The 16421-nt window shown below is 62.3% G+C and overlaps 4 protein-coding genes across 8 annotated transcripts; 3 read left to right on the forward strand and 1 right to left on the reverse strand.

The window, feature by feature from the left end:
• Positions 1–1400: 1400 nt before the first annotated feature.
• Positions 1401–2791, forward strand: LOC133226280 (transmembrane protein 179B-like). 2 transcript variants are annotated; one of them, XM_061379616.1, is made up of 5 exons: positions 1401–1499; positions 1916–2103; positions 2195–2329; positions 2427–2502; positions 2599–2791. In XM_061379616.1, exons 1-5 carry the CDS (start codon positions 1404–1406, stop codon positions 2755–2757), a joined length of 654 nt encoding a protein of 217 aa, XP_061235600.1. In that variant the 5' UTR covers positions 1401–1403; the 3' UTR covers positions 2758–2791. The 2 variants fall into 2 exon arrangements, with proteins under 2 accessions (XP_061235600.1, XP_061235602.1); XM_061379618.1 differs by having other exon boundaries at positions 2659–2791.
• A 2214-nt stretch (positions 2792–5005) lies between these two features.
• Positions 5006–6605, forward strand: LOC133226291 (B-cell receptor-associated protein 31-like). 3 transcript variants are annotated; one of them, XM_061379633.1, is made up of 8 exons: positions 5006–5019; positions 5226–5323; positions 5430–5530; positions 5625–5769; positions 5876–6011; positions 6129–6243; positions 6339–6439; positions 6521–6605. In XM_061379633.1, the coding sequence occupies exons 2-8, from the start codon at positions 5232–5234 to the stop codon at positions 6557–6559; spliced, it is 729 nt and encodes a 242-aa protein (XP_061235617.1). In that variant the 5' UTR covers positions 5006–5019; positions 5226–5231; the 3' UTR covers positions 6560–6605. The 3 variants fall into 3 exon arrangements, with proteins under 3 accessions (XP_061235617.1, XP_061235616.1, XP_061235619.1); XM_061379632.1 differs by lacking the exon at positions 5006–5019 and adding an exon at positions 5038–5062; XM_061379635.1 differs by lacking the exon at positions 5006–5019 and adding an exon at positions 5038–5062 and having other exon boundaries at positions 6132–6243.
• A 388-nt stretch (positions 6606–6993) lies between these two features.
• Positions 6994–12825, reverse strand: LOC133226290 (tafazzin-like). Of its 2 annotated transcripts, none has more exons than XM_061379631.1 (10): positions 12674–12825; positions 12454–12582; positions 10328–10373; positions 10117–10202; positions 8662–8742; positions 8504–8545; positions 7671–7733; positions 7473–7525; positions 7279–7356; positions 6994–7164 (listed from the first exon to the last, which is right to left on the reverse strand). In XM_061379631.1, exons 1-10 carry the CDS (start codon positions 12780–12782, stop codon positions 7075–7077), a joined length of 777 nt encoding a protein of 258 aa, XP_061235615.1. In that variant the 5' UTR covers positions 12783–12825; the 3' UTR covers positions 6994–7074. The 2 variants fall into 2 exon arrangements, with proteins under 2 accessions (XP_061235615.1, XP_061235614.1); XM_061379630.1 differs by having other exon boundaries at positions 7671–7775.
• Positions 12826–13475: 650 nt separating this feature from the next.
• LOC133226281 (WD repeat-containing protein 13-like) lies at positions 13476–16395 on the forward strand. Its single transcript, XM_061379619.1, has 10 exons — positions 13476–13530; positions 13607–13680; positions 13818–14061; positions 14629–14723; positions 14809–14936; positions 15027–15334; positions 15488–15668; positions 15750–15891; positions 15976–16106; positions 16205–16395. Exons 2-10 carry the CDS (start codon positions 13640–13642, stop codon positions 16387–16389), a joined length of 1455 nt encoding a protein of 484 aa, XP_061235603.1. The 5' UTR covers positions 13476–13530; positions 13607–13639; the 3' UTR covers positions 16390–16395.
• The last annotated feature ends 26 nt before the right edge of the window (positions 16396–16421 follow it).

Below are 16421 nucleotides of genomic sequence, written 5' to 3' on the forward strand. Positions count from 1 at the left end.
CGCGGGGGTTGGGGGTAATAAAAGGTGTTGAGCTCTTGGCATGGAGGGGTTTTGGGGGGCTGCTGCTTGGGGTACGGGCAATGGGGGGGAAGGGGAGAGCGGTGCTGTTGTGGCTGTTGGGGTTGGAGGGTGGGATGAGGCTGCTGGGGGGGTGCGTGAGGGAGGGAGGGATGGATCCAAGCTGGATGGATCATCATCATCATCATCATCATCATCATCATCATGGATGGGTTCTAGGTTGGATGGATGGATGGACATGAGGCTGGATGGAAGCATGGGTAGATGGATGGATGGGTTCTAGGATGGATGGATGAATAGACCTGAGGCTGGATGGCAGCATGGGCAGATGGATGGATTCTAGGATGGATGGATGGCCCCAGGGCTGGATGGCAGCATGGACAGTCGGATGCATGGATTCTAGGATGGATGGATGGTCAGATCTGAGGCTGGATGGAAGCATGGGCAGATGGATGTGTAGGTTCTAGGATGGATGGATGGACCCAAGGTGGCTGGAAGCATGGGCAGATGGATGGATGGGTTCTAGGATGGATGGAAGCATGGGCAGATGGATGGGTTCTAGGATGGATGGATGGACCGAGGGCTGGGTGGCAGCATGGACAGTCGGATGCATGGATTCTAGGATGGATGGATGGATGGACAGTCCCGAGGCTGGATTGAAGTATGGGCAGATGGATGGATGGATGGATGGATGAATAGACCTGAGGCTGGATGGCAGCATGGACAGTCGGATGCATGGATTCTAGGATGGATGGATGGATGGACAGTCCCGAGGCTGGATTGAAGTATGGGCAGATGGATGGATGGATGGATGGATGAATAGACCTGAGGCTGGGTGGCAGCATGGACAGTCGGATGCATGGATTCTAGGATGGATGGATGAATGGATGGATGGGTTCTAGGATGGATGGATGGATGGATGGATGGATGGATGGATGGATGGGTAGATCTGAGGCTGGATGGCAGCATGGACAGATGGATGCATGGATTCTAGGATGGATGGATGGATGGATGGATGGATGGATTCTAGGATGGATGAATAGATCTGAGGCTGGGTGGCAGCATGGACAGATGGATGCATGGGTTCTAGGATGGATGGATGGATGGATGGATGGGTTCTAGGATGGATGGATGGGCAGATCTGAGGCTGGGTGGCAGCATGGACAGTCGGGTGCATGGATTCTAATGTGGATGATTTGAGGATGTACGGCTAGAGGGAGGAGCAGACTGATGGGAGAAGGAGCCGCGGCGCTCAGCAGTGCCAGCACCTGCACCAGGACGTGCTGGGACCAGCCAGGATGAGCCCATCCCCGTGCCGTGGGGCAGAGGAGGAGGAGCCGAGCACGCAAAGGGGCGGGACACAGAGGCAGACCCATGGGTGGAAGATGGCCGTGTCCACCCTGCAACTGGTGGAACTGGTCCTCCACGGAGCCGCCTTCCTCTGCGGCATCGCCTGCGCGTCGGCCCTCACCGTGGCGCAGGTACCGGGATGGGATATGGGGGGGGATATGGGGGGAATGTGACCCCATTGCTTCAGGGTGCAGGGGGGTGGGATGTGGGGCACAGCAGCTTCACCCCACACTTGGCCCCGGTTGTCTCCATCCTGCCCCTACATTGACCCTGGTCCCCATGCCCGCATCTCCTGCCCCCCCCATTGATGCTCCCCCATTGCTGTGGGGCACAAAGGGGGCGGTTGAGCCCCTACTTTGCCCATCCCATGGCTGCAGCCGCCCTATGTGAGTGCAGGAGGCAGCTGGGGCTTGAGCTTCCTTCCTCCTCCCCATGCCTCCACCTCACCTCACCGGTCGGTCCTGCCACGGCTGCTCCCAGGTCCCTATGGATGCTATGGGGGGGGGGAGGTCCCCATCATCCTCCTCTCGTTGCTGCCCCATTGCAGGGGGAGTTTGGTGGTTGGTGCCTCCTCTATGGCAGCGTGAGCTGGAACGGGACCGCGCTGGTGCCCAAGGCTTTCAGCCACCCCTCCCTCTGCTATTTCGTCTCCGGTGTCTCCATCGTGGTTGCCCTTTACTGCTTCTCATCGCTCCTCTACGGCATCTTCGGCTGCTGCACCGGCAAGTCCCAGTGGTGAGAAGGGGGATGAGGGGCTGGATGTGACCCCCCCATTCCCATCCCATCCTGGATCCCTGCGCTGCTGATGCTGCTCCCATCCCCATAGGGACCGCTCCTGGCTCCGCGTCACCTTGGCCATCACCATCATCATCCTCTTCTTCCTCCTCATCTCAGCCTGCATCCTCCGCGTGGGGATGGACGCTCTCTGCGCATCCATCCTGGACACCAAGAGGGTATCCAGGTACCAGCGACCAACCCCTGGGGTGGGGTTTGGTGGGGGGGGGGTCCCTTTGGACTTCCTTTGGGGGGGTCTCTCATCCCTGTGTCCCCCCACACAGCTGCTGGGATGCCCAACACGCACCATGGGCGCTCTACAGCCCCATCCGCTTCTACAGCAACCTCAGCAGCGCGCAGGTGAGTTGGAGCAGGGGGATGCGGTGGGGCTGGACCTATAGCAGCAAGGAGAGAAACTGGGGACCCCCCCCCCTCTTTCCTTGTGTGTCCCCACAGTCCTCAGCCTGGGTGACCGTGTTCCTCTGGTGCCTGCTGACGGCCCGGCTGCTGCTGCAGCGGCAACGGGAGCCCCGGATCCCCCTGCTGAGGAGCAACGACCCCGAGTGCAGCGCGGAGGCAGAGGCCACTTTTGGGGGGCACTTGATAGGGCCCTGAAGGAAATGGCTGATGGGGGGGGTGGATTTGGGGGGGGGTGAATGGTGTTGGTTGGGGTTGGGTGCTGTTGGGTTGGTTATGGTTCGGTTGGGTTGGTTGCTGTTGGATGGGTGGTATTGGGTTGGGTAGTGGTGGGTGGGGTGGTGTTGGGTTGGTCATTGTTAGGTTGGGTTGGTTGGTATTGGGTTGGTTGGTATTGGGTTGGTTGGTGTTGGGTTGGTTGGTGTTGGGTTGGTTGGTATTGGGTTGGTTGGTATTGGGTTGGTTGGTGTTGGCTTGGTTGGTGTTGGATGGGTGGTGATGGGTTGGGTGCTGTTGGGTTGGTTATGGTTAGGTTGGGTTGGTTGGTGTTGGATGGGTCTTAGTGGGTTGGGTGCTGTTGGGTTGGTTATGGTTAGGTTGGGTTGGTTGGCGTTGGGTTGGTTGGTGTTGGATGGGCCTTAGTGGGTTGGGTGCTGTTGGGTTGATTGGTGTTGGGTTGGGTTGGTTGGTGTTGGTTGGTGTTGGGTGGTGATGGGTTGGGTGCTGTTGGGTTGGGTCGTGTTGGGTTGTGTTGGATTGGTTGGTGTTGGGTTGGTTGGTGTTGGGTTGGTTATTGTTGGGTTGGTTGGTATTGGGTGGGTGGTGTTGAGTTGGGTTGGTTGGTGTTGGGTTGGTTATTATTGGGTTGGTTATTATTGGGTTCACTGTTATTGGGTTGGTTGTTGTTGGGTTAGGTGATACTGGATGGGTGGTGTTGGGTTGGGATGGTTGTTATTGGGTTGGTTGGTGTTGGGTTGGTTATTATTGGGTTGGTTGTTATTGGGTTCACTGTTATTGGGTTGGTTGTTGTTGGGTTAGGTGATACTGGATGGGTGGTGTTGGGTTGGGTTCACTGTTATTGGGTTGGTTGTTGTCGGGTTCATTGTTATCGGGTTCATTGCCCTCACTGGGACTGTTTTAGGGGCTGAGCTTTGTTATTAAAGACAAGGGTGTCCGGTAAATGGGGCTGTGCCTGAACCTGAATGCTTGAAGAAGAACAGGAGGAGGAGGAGGAGGAGGGAGGCCAGCGGGGGGGTCCCCATGAGCAGAACCTCCCTATAAGAGGAAGAAACCCAGTCTAGGTGTGGTGGGGTCCCTGTGAGCAGGAGGAGAAGAACCATGGTCAGTAGAAAGGAGGGAGCAGGGCTTGGAGGTCCTGGGAGCAGGAGGAGGAGCCCGGTTTAGGGCTCCCATGGGCAGAAGGAGGAGGAAGCTTTGTACTGGATGATTTAGGGTCCCTATGAGCAGAAGAGGAGGAAACGGAGCAGGACTGGGATATGGGGCATCACCATGGACACAACCAAGGGGAAGCATCGCTCTGTCCTTGACCAGCCCCAGGTCCTGGGGCGATGCACGGAGCAGATGGAGCAAGCTCCGGGTCCGGCTCCCACACCCCAAAATCCGCTTAATATTGATATGTGGATTGACTCCACAGCCCGTTATAGTTGTAAGGTAGGGATGCTTTATTCAGCACTGGGGCGCACGGGGACCGCTCCTCCATAGCAGGCGCACCTTCCCTCTGCCACTGGGGTCGTTTATACTGCACACAACGCTTACCTACACACGGGACTGCTTCACGCCTCATACATATGCAAACCCTATTCCCGTTTAGCAGCATAATCGGGTTCCCGGCATCCATCCCATTGGTGCGCTTGCACAGTGCCTCCTGGAGGGGGTCGTGAGGATGAAGGCCTCTCGTTCCTCTTCGTCACCGCCAGAAACCTCTTGCTTCCATGCAGGCTCAATGGGGTTTCGGCTCCTGTCCAAACCTCAGGGTCGGTTTAAACATCACACTGATGACAACAGAGGCTATACCTGGCCTTAACCAGGAAACCGGAGGCATTTCCCTGCCCCTGAATGCAAGCGGGCCCACACTAACTGACGTCACGGTGACCCGGCTCCGCCCTCCAGCTCCGCTCTCCTCCCATCCCCACGCTCGTTCGCACCGCTCATCCCGGTTTCCCGTGCGCTGATTCCCGGATCACCCCCGCCCTTTACCCCAACGTTGAATCCTCCCGGCGTCCCCTGCGCTCCGATAGTTGCTAATTTGCATGGTCACGCCCCCTTTGTCACCAAGGCTTTCCCGCCTGGTCTGTCATGGCCGCGGCTGCTTCCTCCCTGGGCGTAACGAACGGCAAATGGCACCGCCCATTCCCTCACCTGCACTTCCGGCAGCGCTGATTCGCTGTTACCCCCAAAGGAGTGGGCGGGATTTCCGCTCCGGGCCTAAACCTACTTCCGGTAGGGCCGGGAGTGGCGGGCGCGGCGCCGCCGCTACCGGACGGTGCGAAAGGCGGGGGGGGGGAAACGATCGCGATCCCGGTTCGGAACCGGGTTGGGGGAGGGGAAAGGAAGGGAGGGAGGGCGGGTCCCTGTGAAGGGAACCGGGGGGGGGGGGCGGTGCCCGCGATCCGGTGCCCATCGGTGCTGCCTCTGCCCCCCCTCAGGCCGCCATGAGCCTGCAGTGGACGGCGGTCGCCACCTTCCTCTATGCCGAGGTCTTCCTCGTCCTCCTGCTCTGCATCCCGTTCGTGTCCGCGGCCAGGTAGGGCTGGAAGAGGGGGGGGGGATCCATGGGGTCTATAGGGGGCAATGGTGTGTAAGGGGGGGGGGTCTCGGGTCCCATCCTCACCCCGTCCCCCCCCTTTTAGATGGCAGAAGATCTTCAAGTCGCGCCTGGTGGGCCTGGCCGTGGCGTACGGCAACACCGTCTTCATCGTCCTCATCGTCATCCTCGTCCTGCTGCTCCTAGGTGCGTGCAGGGCAATGGGGTGAACCGGGGGGAGGGGGGTGCACCCCATACACCCCTTGTATTAAACCCCATACACACACCGTTCTCCCTATAGACGCCTACCGGGAGACCCATAAGTATGACGTGACGGACCGCGAGGCCTTGCGCAGCAGCCCCGGCGCCCTGGAGCACTTCCACATGAAGCTGTTCCGCGCTCAGCGCAACCTTTACCTGGCCGGCTTCGCGCTCCTGCTCTCCTTGTGGGTGATGGGTAATGGATGGGGGGGTGTGGTGATGATTTAGGGGTGCTGCTCCCCCTTTGGGGGGGTCCATGGCCCTGCTCATCCCCATCCCCCCCTCCCGCAGCCTCCTCCGCCGCCTCGTCACCCTCATCTCGCAGCAGGCCCTGTTGGGCGCCTCCAGTGAGGCCTTCCGCAAGCAGGCCGAAGGGGCCAGCCAGGCCGCCCGGCGCTACATGGAGGACAACGATGCCCTCCGGAAGGTACCAACAATGGAAGGGAATGGGGGGGGGGGACACACGGACACCCCCACGCTCACCCTATCAAAGGCATGGACCCAACCATGCTGTGTCCCTGTCCCCCCCCCTTTTTCCCCCCAGCAGCTACAGGAGGGGGGGGGCGATGGAAGCGGCTCCTCCCCTACCCAGGATGAGAATGAGACGCTCAAGGCCAAGGTGGAGAAGCTGAAGGAGGAGCTGGCAGCCAGCAAGCGCAGTAAGGGCAAAGGGGGGGCTCAAACCAGGGGGGGGGTTATAAGGTTTTGGGGTGACCCTAACCCCCCCCATCCCCTTTTATCCCCCCCCCATAAGCACTGGAGAAGGCAGAGAACGAGGTGCAGGCCATGAGGCGCCAGGCAGAGGGGCTGACCCGTGAATACGACCGCTTGCTGGACCAACACGCGCGCCTGCAGGTATGGGGGGGCCCTGACACCCCCATGTCCCCCCCATAGCCCCCCCTAATAACCTCCTAACCCCCCTTAACACCCCATTAGGCAGCCCATGATGGCCCTCGGGACAAGAAGGAGGAGTGAATGAATGGACCAGGCACACACCCCAAGAGCTGGGGGCAGGACTCAAAGGTGTTTCTAGGGGACCCCCCCCCATATTTAGGACCCTGTTGCTCTATTGGGGGGCAGGGAGGGGTTTGAGCCCCATTTCAATGGGTCTGAGCACCATCACCGTATCCTTTCCATGGGGGTCCCCTGGGTGTGGGCAATGGGACCCCCTCACACAGCTTCTGCTTCAATAAACCCATGGGATCAGGTTGGGGTTGTGTCCGTCCCACAGCGCTTTGGGGGGCCCCTTTGCCCCCCCAAAACAGAGCCCACTGAGGCTTCACCCCGTTTATTGGCACCGTGCACAGGCAGTGGGTGTGGGGCACGCTATGGGGCAGGATGCCCATCCATCGGTCTGTCCTTCACCTGCACCCCATGGTGCTGCAAGGGCAATGGGGCAGTCTGTCCATCTGTGGGGCTGTCATCCTGTGGGGCACAGCCCCCTGTGTGTGGGGCAGAGCCATGTGTTCCTCCGTGGGGCACACCGCACGCTATGGGGCGCGATGGAGCGCCCGGGCCTGGCCCCGCAGCGCCTCAAACTCCTTCTGCACAAAGTCCGTCAGCGCCTTCCTTATCTCCATCTATGGGGCAGAAAGAACAGGCCCCATAGAACTCAATGGGGCACGGGCCCACAGCGCCGTGGGGATGCCCCATAGCAGCCCCACATCTATGGGGCATCCCCCCCAGGTACTCACCGTTGAGGTGCCCTCAGCCCGGAGCCTCTCCAGGAGGGGCCGGACGCTGAACGGTCGCCCCACAACCACTGTGATCCGCTATGGGGCAGAGTCAGTGCGTCAGTACCCCACGCCCTGCCCCACAGCTCAACCTGCGGCACCCCCGCCCCACACCCTGCCCCATAGCGTTACTCCCCCCATCCCGGCTCACTCACCTGCCCCACACGGGGCACGTAGGGGCGGGTGTTGGGGAGGACGTCGTTCATGCCTGCCATGGGGTCAGCAGCCGCCTGCGTGGCCGAGCACCAGGACGGGCCCCACAGCGGGAGCCAGCCCCACATCCCCCTGCCCCATAACCACCCCCCCCCCCAAGTCCTGCCCCACATACCAGCCCCCCCCCCAGCCCTGCTCACCCCCATGCCACAGGGGCAGGACGATGGGGTCGAGGCGGCACTCGGCCAGGAGACGCCCGATGCCTATGGGGGGCAAAGGGGGGCGCTCTGTGGGGCTGGGCAGAGCTTGGGGGGCACAAGAGAGCAGGGAAGGGGCACAGGAGAAGTGTGGGGGACAGAAAAGGGGCAATGGGGAAGGTGTTGAGGGGGTAACGGGGGCCAAGAAGCATTTGAGGGTGTTGTGGGGGAGAGGGAAGGGGTTGTGGGGCACGGCTGTGGGGCAGACGGGGGGTGTAGGGTGCAGTTGGAGGGCAGAGAGGAGTGGTTGTGGGGCAGAGGCGGCTGGATGTGGGGCAGAAAGGGTGGTTGTGGAGCACAGTTGTGGGGCAGAGAGGGGTGGTTGTGGGGCAGAAGGGGCTGGATGTGGGGCACAGTTGTGGGGCAGAAAGGGGTGGTTGTGGGGCACAGATGTGGGGCAGAAAGGTGGTTGTGGGGCAGAAAGGGGTGGTTGTGGGGCAGAAGGGGCTGGATGTGGAGCACAGTTGTGGGGCAGAAAGGGGTAATTGTGGGACATGGTTATGGGGCAGAAAGGCGTGGTTGTGGGGCAGAAGTGGCTGGATGTGGGGCACAGTTGTGGGGCAGAAAGGGGTGGTTGTGGGGCACAGTTGTGGGGGAGAGAGGGGCAGTTGTGGGGCAGAAGGGGCTGGATGTGGGGCACAGTTGTGGGGCAGAAAGGGGTAACTGTGGGGCACGGTTATGGGGCAGAAAGGGGTGATTGTGGAGCAGAAGGGGCTGGATGTGGGGCACAGTTGTGGGGCAGACGGGGTGCTGTGGAGCACGGTTACGGGGCTCACCCCACTTGAAGCGCACGAACTCCTGCCCCATGTTCACTTTGCCTGGGGGGGGACAGGAAGCCACAGTGGGGATGGGGGGGGGCAGCACATCCAACCCCCGACCTCCCCCAGTTCCCCCAGTTCAAGCCCCTCCCCAGCCCCACTGCTCCCCCCGGTACCTTCGGGGAAGACGTGGACCCAGTCCCCCTGGTTGAGCTTGTCCAGGATGAAATCCATCCCGCGCTGGTACACGCCGTCCCCTGCACGCACACGGGTAAGGAACTGGGGACCCCCCATAGGACCCCCCCATAGGACCCTCTCCATAGAACACCCCCATAGAACCCCCCCCATAGGACCCCCCCATAGAACACCCCCGTAGGACCCTCTCCATAGGACACCCCCATAGGACCCCCCCATAGAACACCCCCATAGAACACCCCCATAGGACCCTCCTCATAGGACACCCTCATTAGAATCCCCCTCATAGGACCCCCCCATAGGACACGCTTATTAGAACCCGCTTTATAGAAGCCCCCCATAGGACACCCCATAGAACCCCCCCCATAAAAACCCCCATAGGACCCCCCCATAGAATCCCCCAACCCAGCCCAATATAAAGTGAGACAACCCCAGTGCCCCCAAGTCCCTAACCTTAAACCTAACCCCCCATAAACCCCCCAAACCCCCCCCACATAGCAAACCCCACATAACCCCCCCATAGGTCCCCCCAAACCACCCCCCATACAACCTCCCCCATAGAATACTTTCCAAAGAACCCCCCCCATAGGTCCCCCCCCAACCCACTCCAGTATAACTTGGGACAAACACATAGCACCCCCCAGTCTCTAACCCTAAACCCCCCATAGAAACCCCTCCACATAGCACCCTCCCCCAGTTCCCCCCCAATCTCTAAACCTAACCCCTCCATAGAACCCCCATCATAGAAACCCCCCATAGAACACCCCCAGTGCCCCCCCAGTCTCTAATCCTAACCCCCCCATAGAAGCCCCCCCAGTGCCCCCCAAGTCTCTAACCGTAACCCTCCTCATAGAACCCCACACTGCCCCCGTCTAACCCTAACCCCCCATAGAACCCCCCAGTGCCCCCCCAGTCTCTAACCCTAAGCCCCCCCATAGACCCCCCCCAGTCTCTAACTGCCCCATAGAACCCCCCCAGTCTCTAACCCTAACCCCCTCATAGAACCCCCCAGTGCCCCCCAGTCTCTAACCCTAAGCCCCCCATGGAACCCTCCCCAGTCTCTAACCGCCCCATAGAATCCCCCAGTCTCTAACCCTAAGCCCCCTCATAGAACCCCCCCATAGAACCGCCCAGTCTCTAATCCTAACCCCCCCATAGAACCCCCCCAGTCTCTAACCCTAACGCCCCCTATAGAACCCCCCCATAGAACCCCCCCAGTGCCCCCAAGTCTCTAACCCTAACCCCCCCATAGAACCCCCCCAGTCTCTAACGCTAACCCCCCTTATAGAACCCCCTCATAGAATCCCCCATAGAACCCCCCAGTCTCTAAACCTAACCCCCCATAGATCTCCCCCATAGAACCCCCCCCATAGCACCCCCCAGTCTCTAACCCCAACCCCCCCCATAGATCCCCCCCCAGTGCCCCCCATCCTCACCCCTGCACACGGGGACGCAGCGGCCGAGGCTGAAGAAGAGCGAATGCAGCTCCCGGGTGAAGCAGATGTCGGCGGCCGTGGGGGTCCTGGGGGGGTGATGGGGGGGGGGCGTTGGGAAATAGGGGGGTCATGGGGGGGGGTTGGGACATGGGGTGAATTTGGGGGGGTCACAGGGAACCCCCAAACCTGCCCCTCCCCCCTTCCTCCTCACCAGCGCATCTTGTGCAGGCTCCAAACGTGCCGCAGCTTCAGGGAACCTGGGCCAGGGAACAAAGGGGGGGGTTACCGGGGGGGACCCCAAAGAGAGCCATAGGGACCCCATAGAGACACAGGGACCCCATAGACACACAGGGACCCCATGGACACACAGGGACCCCATAGAGACACAGGGACCCCCATGGACACACAGGGACCCCATAGAGACACAGGGACCCTCTTAGAGATACACAGGGACCCCCTTAGAGACACATAAAAACCCCCATAGACACATACAGGGCCCCTCCCCCAGAGACCCCTCCAGTTCCCCCTGTAGAGACCTTCATAGAAACCCCCCAGTCCCTATAGAGACCCCCATAGAAACCCCCCAGTGTCCCCCATAGAGACCAAAAACCCCCCAAATAGAAACCCCCCAGTCCTCCCTGAGAGCCCCCATAGAGACCCCCATAGAAGCCCCCCAGCGTCCCCCATAGAGACCCCCATAAACCCCCCAGTCCCCCTATAGAGACCCCCATAGAAACCCCCCAGTCCTCCCTGTAGAGCCCCCATAGAGACCCCCATAGAAGCCCCCCAGCGTCCCCCATAGAGACCCCCATAAAAACCCCCCAGTCCCCCCCAGAGACCCCCATAGAAACCCCCCAGTCCCCCGTAGAGACCCCCATAGAGACCCCCCAGTCCTCCCTGTAGAGACCCCCATAGAAACCCCCAGTGTGCCCCATAGTGACCCCATACAAACCCCCCAGTCCCCCCATAGAGACCCCCATAGAAACCCCCCAGTGTCCCCCGTAGAGACCCCCAAAAAACCCCCAGTCCCCCCAGACCCCCATAGAAACCCCCCAGTGTCCCCATAGAAACCCCCCATCCCCCCATGGAAACCCCCATAGAAACCCCCCAGTGTCGCCCATAGAGACCCCCACAGAAACCCCCCAGTGTGCCCCTTAGAGACCCCCATAGAAACTCCCTAGTGTCCCCATAGAAACCCCCCAGGTCCCCCACAGAAACCCCTATAGAAACCTTCCAGTGTCCCCCGTAGAAACCCCCATAGAAACCCCCAAGTGTCCCCCATAGAGACCCCCATAGAAACCCCCCAGTCCCCCTATAAATACCCCCATAGAAACCCCCCAGTCCATCCCATAGATACCCCCATAGAAACCCACCAGTCCCTCCATAGAGACCCCCATAGAAACCCCCAAGAACCCCCCAATCAGAGCCCCCTAGAAACCCCCCAGTCCCCCCATAGATACCCCATAGAAACCCCCCAGTCCAGACCCCCATAGAAACCCCTCAGTGTCCCCTGTAGAGACCCAAATAGAAACCCCCAGTCCTCCCAAAGAAACGCCATAAAAATCCCATTCCATAAAAGACCCCATAAAAACCCCCCATCCCCATAGAGACCCCCATAGAAACTCCCCAGTGTCCCCCATAGAGACCCCCATAGAAACCCCCCAGTCCCCCCCATAGAGACCCCCATAGAAACCCCCCAGTGTCCCCCATAGAAACCCCCCAGTCCCCCCATGGAAACCCCCATAGAAACCCCCCAGTGTCGCCCATAGAGACCCCCACAGAAACCCCCCAGTGTGCCCCTTAGAGACCCCCATAGAAACTCCCTAGTGTCCCCCATAGAAACCCCCCAGTGTCCCCCACAGAAACCCCATAGAAACCTCCCAGTGTCCCCCGTAGAAACCCCCATAGAAACCCCCCAGTGTCCCCCATAGAGACCCCCATAGAAACCCCCCAGTCCCCCTATAAATACCCCCATAGAAACCCCCCAGTCCATCCCATAGATACCCCCATAGAAACCCACCAGTCCCTCCATAGAGACCCCCATAGAAACCCCCCAGTCCCCCAATAGAGACCCCCCCTAGAAACCCCCCAGTCCCCCATAGATACCCCATAGAAACCCCCCAGTCCCCCATAGAGACCCCCATAGAAACCCCCCAGTGTCCCCTGTAGAGACCCCCACCAGAAACCCCCCAGTCCTCCCCATAGAAACGCCCATAGAAATCCCCCAGTCCCCCCATAAAGACCCCCATAGAAACCCCCCATCCCCCCTGAGACCCCCATGGAAACCCCCCACTCCCCCCCATAGAGACCCCCATACCCCTCCCCCCCAGGCCGTACCCCACAGGTGGGGGTCGTCCATGCAGGACTGGTGGTTGGAGAGTGTGAGCAGGGGGGTGCGGGGCCCGCGCCGCTCCACGAGCTCGTGCAGGACCTCTGCGTTGTGCACGCGCAGCCGGTTCAGGTACCCTGGGGGTGGGGGGGGGGTTCACGGTGACCCCCGTGATCCCCCCCCACCGGCTCCACCGCCCGCGGCCTACACCGAACCCGCGGCACTCACGGGTCCAGACGCAGCTGTAGGTGCCAACCAGGCCCATAACGATGCGGCTGGCAAGGGCCCAGGGCAGCGGCTGCCCCGCGGGGAACGGCCAGCTCACGGCCAGCGGCATGCTGCCATTGCGGGGCACCGGGGGGGGCACGGAGGGACCGGGACCGGCACCCGGACCCGGACCGGGCCTCCACTGCCCGCCCCACACGTCCCCCTGGCGTAAAGCGCGCCGCCGCGCGTCGCAAACGTCGCGCGGCGAGGATGCCGCGCTGCCGTCAAGGGAGCCCGGTTCGCTACACGGTGGATGGGTGCCGTCAAGCGAGCCCGGTTCGCTACACAGTGGATGGGTGCCGCCGAGCGCAGCGTGAGGTCGCAAACGTCGCACAGCGAGTCTGCCCTCCTGCCGTCAAGCGAGCCCGGTTCGCTACACAGTGGATGGGTGCCGCCGAGGGCAGCGTGAGGTCGCAAACGTCGCACAGCGAGTCTGCCCTCCTGCCGTCAAGCGAGCCCGGTTCGCTACACGGTGGATGGGTGCCGCCAAGCGCCGCGTTATGTCGCAAAGTCGGTGAGGTGCGTGGGGGTGTACTGCCATTAAATGCCGCATGATGTCGCGCCATAGGGGAGCGAACAAGCCCCGCCCCTTCGCGCTCTCAGCCAATCCCCACTCTAGCCACGCCCACCTCGCAGGGGCGTGCCCCCGTCACCACGGCAACGCCCGGCGCCATTTTTAGACGTGAGGCGGCGGCCGCCATTTTTGAGGGGCGGGGACCGCGGCCGGACCCGGCCTCCGGTGGCTCCGCCCCGGCCCGGCCCGGCCCGGCCCTGCGGGGACCCGGCGGCGGGAGGCGGAGGTGGAGTGGGACGGGCAGGTACCGGCGCTCGGGCCCGTCAGCACCCCCCCCTCCCCCCCTCCGGTCCCGGCTTCACCCCGTTCTCCTCCTTTAGGGCCCCCACGGGGCGGCCGCCGCCGCCGCCGCCATGGCCGCTGTGTGGCAGCAAGTGCTCGCCGTGGATGCGAGGTGAGCCCGGGAGGGTTTCCCTGTGCAGGGCGGTGGAGGGGGGGGTGAAGGCCCCGGGTCCGTGTCACCGGTTGCCCCGGTCCCTCTGTGGGGTTGCGGGGGAGCAGAAGCCGGTACCGGGGTGTCGATATCCGCAGGTACGCGGCCTACCGCACCCCGCGCTGGCCGCAGTTCCGGACCCAGTACGTGCGGCGCCGGAGCCAGTTACTGCGGGAGCAGGCGCAGGGGGGAGCCCTGGAAGGCAGCACCCGGCGCTGGTACCTGCGGGTGCGGACCCGGCTGCTGGCCCAGCGCTACGGGGCCTTGTCCGAGCAGAGCAGCTGCCGGGCCCACAGCAGCAGCGCCCTGCGGGCCAGCCGCACCACGCTGGACCGCATGGAGGTAGGGCCGGGATGGGGGGGGGTCTGCTCTGGTGAGACCCCCGCTTGCAGCACTGCAGTGCTGGTGGTGTCAGCGGGACATGGAGCGAGGCCAGGGGAGGGCATGAGGATGAGCAGGGGCTGGAGCAGCTCCCATAGGAACCAGGCTGAGGACATTGGGGCTGGAGGAGAGAAGCTGCAAGGAGAGCTCAGAGCAGGTTCCAGGCTCTGAAGGATGCTGGGGAGGGACCTGCATGAGGGACTTGATAGGACAAGGGGTGATGGGGTCAGACTGGGACAGGGGAGATTGAGACTGGATTGAAGGAAGCTCCTCCCTGTGAGGGTGCCCAGGGAAGCTGTGGCTGCCCCATCCCTGGCCAGGTTGGACACAGGGGCTTGGAGCAAGCTGCTCCAGGGGAAGGGGTCCCTGCCTATGGCAGGGGTTGGAGCTGGATGAGCTTTAAGGTCCCTTCCACCCCAACCCCATCTGATTCTATGCTCCTCAGAGCTGCAGAACATGTTTGGGGGGGCCCTTGGGTTGGGATCCTCATGGCTCTATTGCTCCCCCCAACTCTTTCCTCTCCCCCAGGACTTTGAGGACGACCCACGCGTGGCACGAGGACACCGGCGCTCCCTCAGCCGCGGCTCCCACCCTGGGGTACCCCGCGGGGGCCCCGATGAGCGGTGAGCACCCCTGGGTCCTTTGGTGGTGGTGGTGGGGGGGGATATGGTGTATTGGGTGCTGATTCCCAGCCCCATCTCTCCACAGCCCCCCCGGTGTGGTGCCGACCCCATTGGCTGAAGCCAGCCGCGCCATGGCCGGGGACACGACCCTGAGTGAGAACTACGCCTTCGCCGGTGTCTACCACGTCTTCGACCAGCACACGGACAGCGCCGGTAACTGGGAGGGCACTGGGAGGGGGGATGGGTGATGATGGTTTGGCTCTGGTGCACCCCAAGCACTGACACCCTCCACGGTTTGCCCAGTGCCTAAGGTGCAGTTCGCCCACGACGACCGGCACTTGCTGGCGTGCTGCTCTCTGGACGGCACCATCTCCGTGTGCCGCTTGGCACCGGGGCCGCCGGCCGTGCTGCAGGTGCTGCGGGGCCACGGTGCCGGCGTGGCCGACTTTGCCTGGTCCCTCTCCAACGATGTCCTGGTGTCGGCTTCCTTGGATGGGACCCTGAGGCTCTGGGCTCCTGCCGATGGGCGCTGCATCCGCCGCGTGCCCGACCCCGATGGGGCTGCATTGCTGTGCTGCGCCTTCCAGCCGCTCAACAACAACCTCACTGTGGTCAGTGGCACCCCATAACCCCACATCCCCCATGTCCTGCATGCAGCACCCTCCCCATCTCCCTATTCTCCATCCCAACAACCCACCCTGAGTGGTTTTGGGGGGGGGGTCATCACATCCCCATCCCATTGGGGTATCCCATGGCATTCCCAGGTGGGCAGCGCCCGGCACATGGTGCGGGTGGTGAACATCTCCACTGGGAAGCCAGCACGGGGCGGCGCGGGCCGATTGCCCGGGCGGGTGCTGGCCCTTTGCTTCGATGCCCCCGGCCGCATCCTTTGGGCCGGTGACGACCGCGGCTCCGTCTCCTCCTTCCTCTGTGACCCTGGCACTGGTAGGTGGGAGCCATAGTGGGGGGGTTCTGTGGCAGCACAAGGTGGACCCCCACTTTGTAACCCCCCCCCCTTTTTGTCAGGGCGGCTGACAAAGGCCTCACGTGTGGTGGTGCAGGCAGGAGGCTCCATCACATCGCTCTCTGCACGGGCCTGGGCCAGTCGTGAGGCCCCTGACCCCTCACTGCTGGTTAACGCCTGCCCTGACCGCCTGCTGCTGTTCAGGTATTGAGGGGGACCCCCAAAATGGGGGGTTCACAATGGGGGGGGGGCTGAAAAGCAGCAGCTCACCCCGTTTTGTCCCCATAGGGTAGTGGAAGAGGAGGGCTCAGGAGCACCGGGGCTGCGGCTACGGCGCAGCTTCCCCACGAAGCACCGGGAGCAGCCCCTACGGAGCTGCTTCTGTCCCCTCATGTCCTTCCGGCAGGGAGCCTGTGTGGGTACGTGGTGGTGGTGCTGGTGATTGGGGTCCTGTTTGGGGGCACTGAGGAAGGGGAACGCATCCCAACACCCCCTCTTTACCCCTATCCCCCCGCAGTGACGGGCAGCGAGGACGCCTGCGTTCACTTCTTCGACGTGGGCCGCACGGCGCGAGCCACCGTTAACACCCTGCAGGGCCACGGCGGCGCCGTGCTCGCTGTTGCCTTCAACTGCGACGAGAGCCTCTTGGCCTCCAGTGATGCCACCGGCACCGTCATCGTGTGGCGCCGGCAGCATGCCTGACCCCCCCCCCCCTTTACCATGTGTGTGTGTCC

This window comes from Neopsephotus bourkii, unplaced genomic scaffold (genome assembly GCF_033783945.1).
Source record: "Neopsephotus bourkii isolate Nb327-2 ecotype Australia unplaced genomic scaffold, CSIRO-AGI_Nbou_v1 NB_1779, whole genome shotgun sequence".
In the NCBI taxonomy this organism is placed as follows: Eukaryota; Metazoa; Chordata; class Aves; order Psittaciformes; family Psittacidae; genus Neopsephotus; species Neopsephotus bourkii.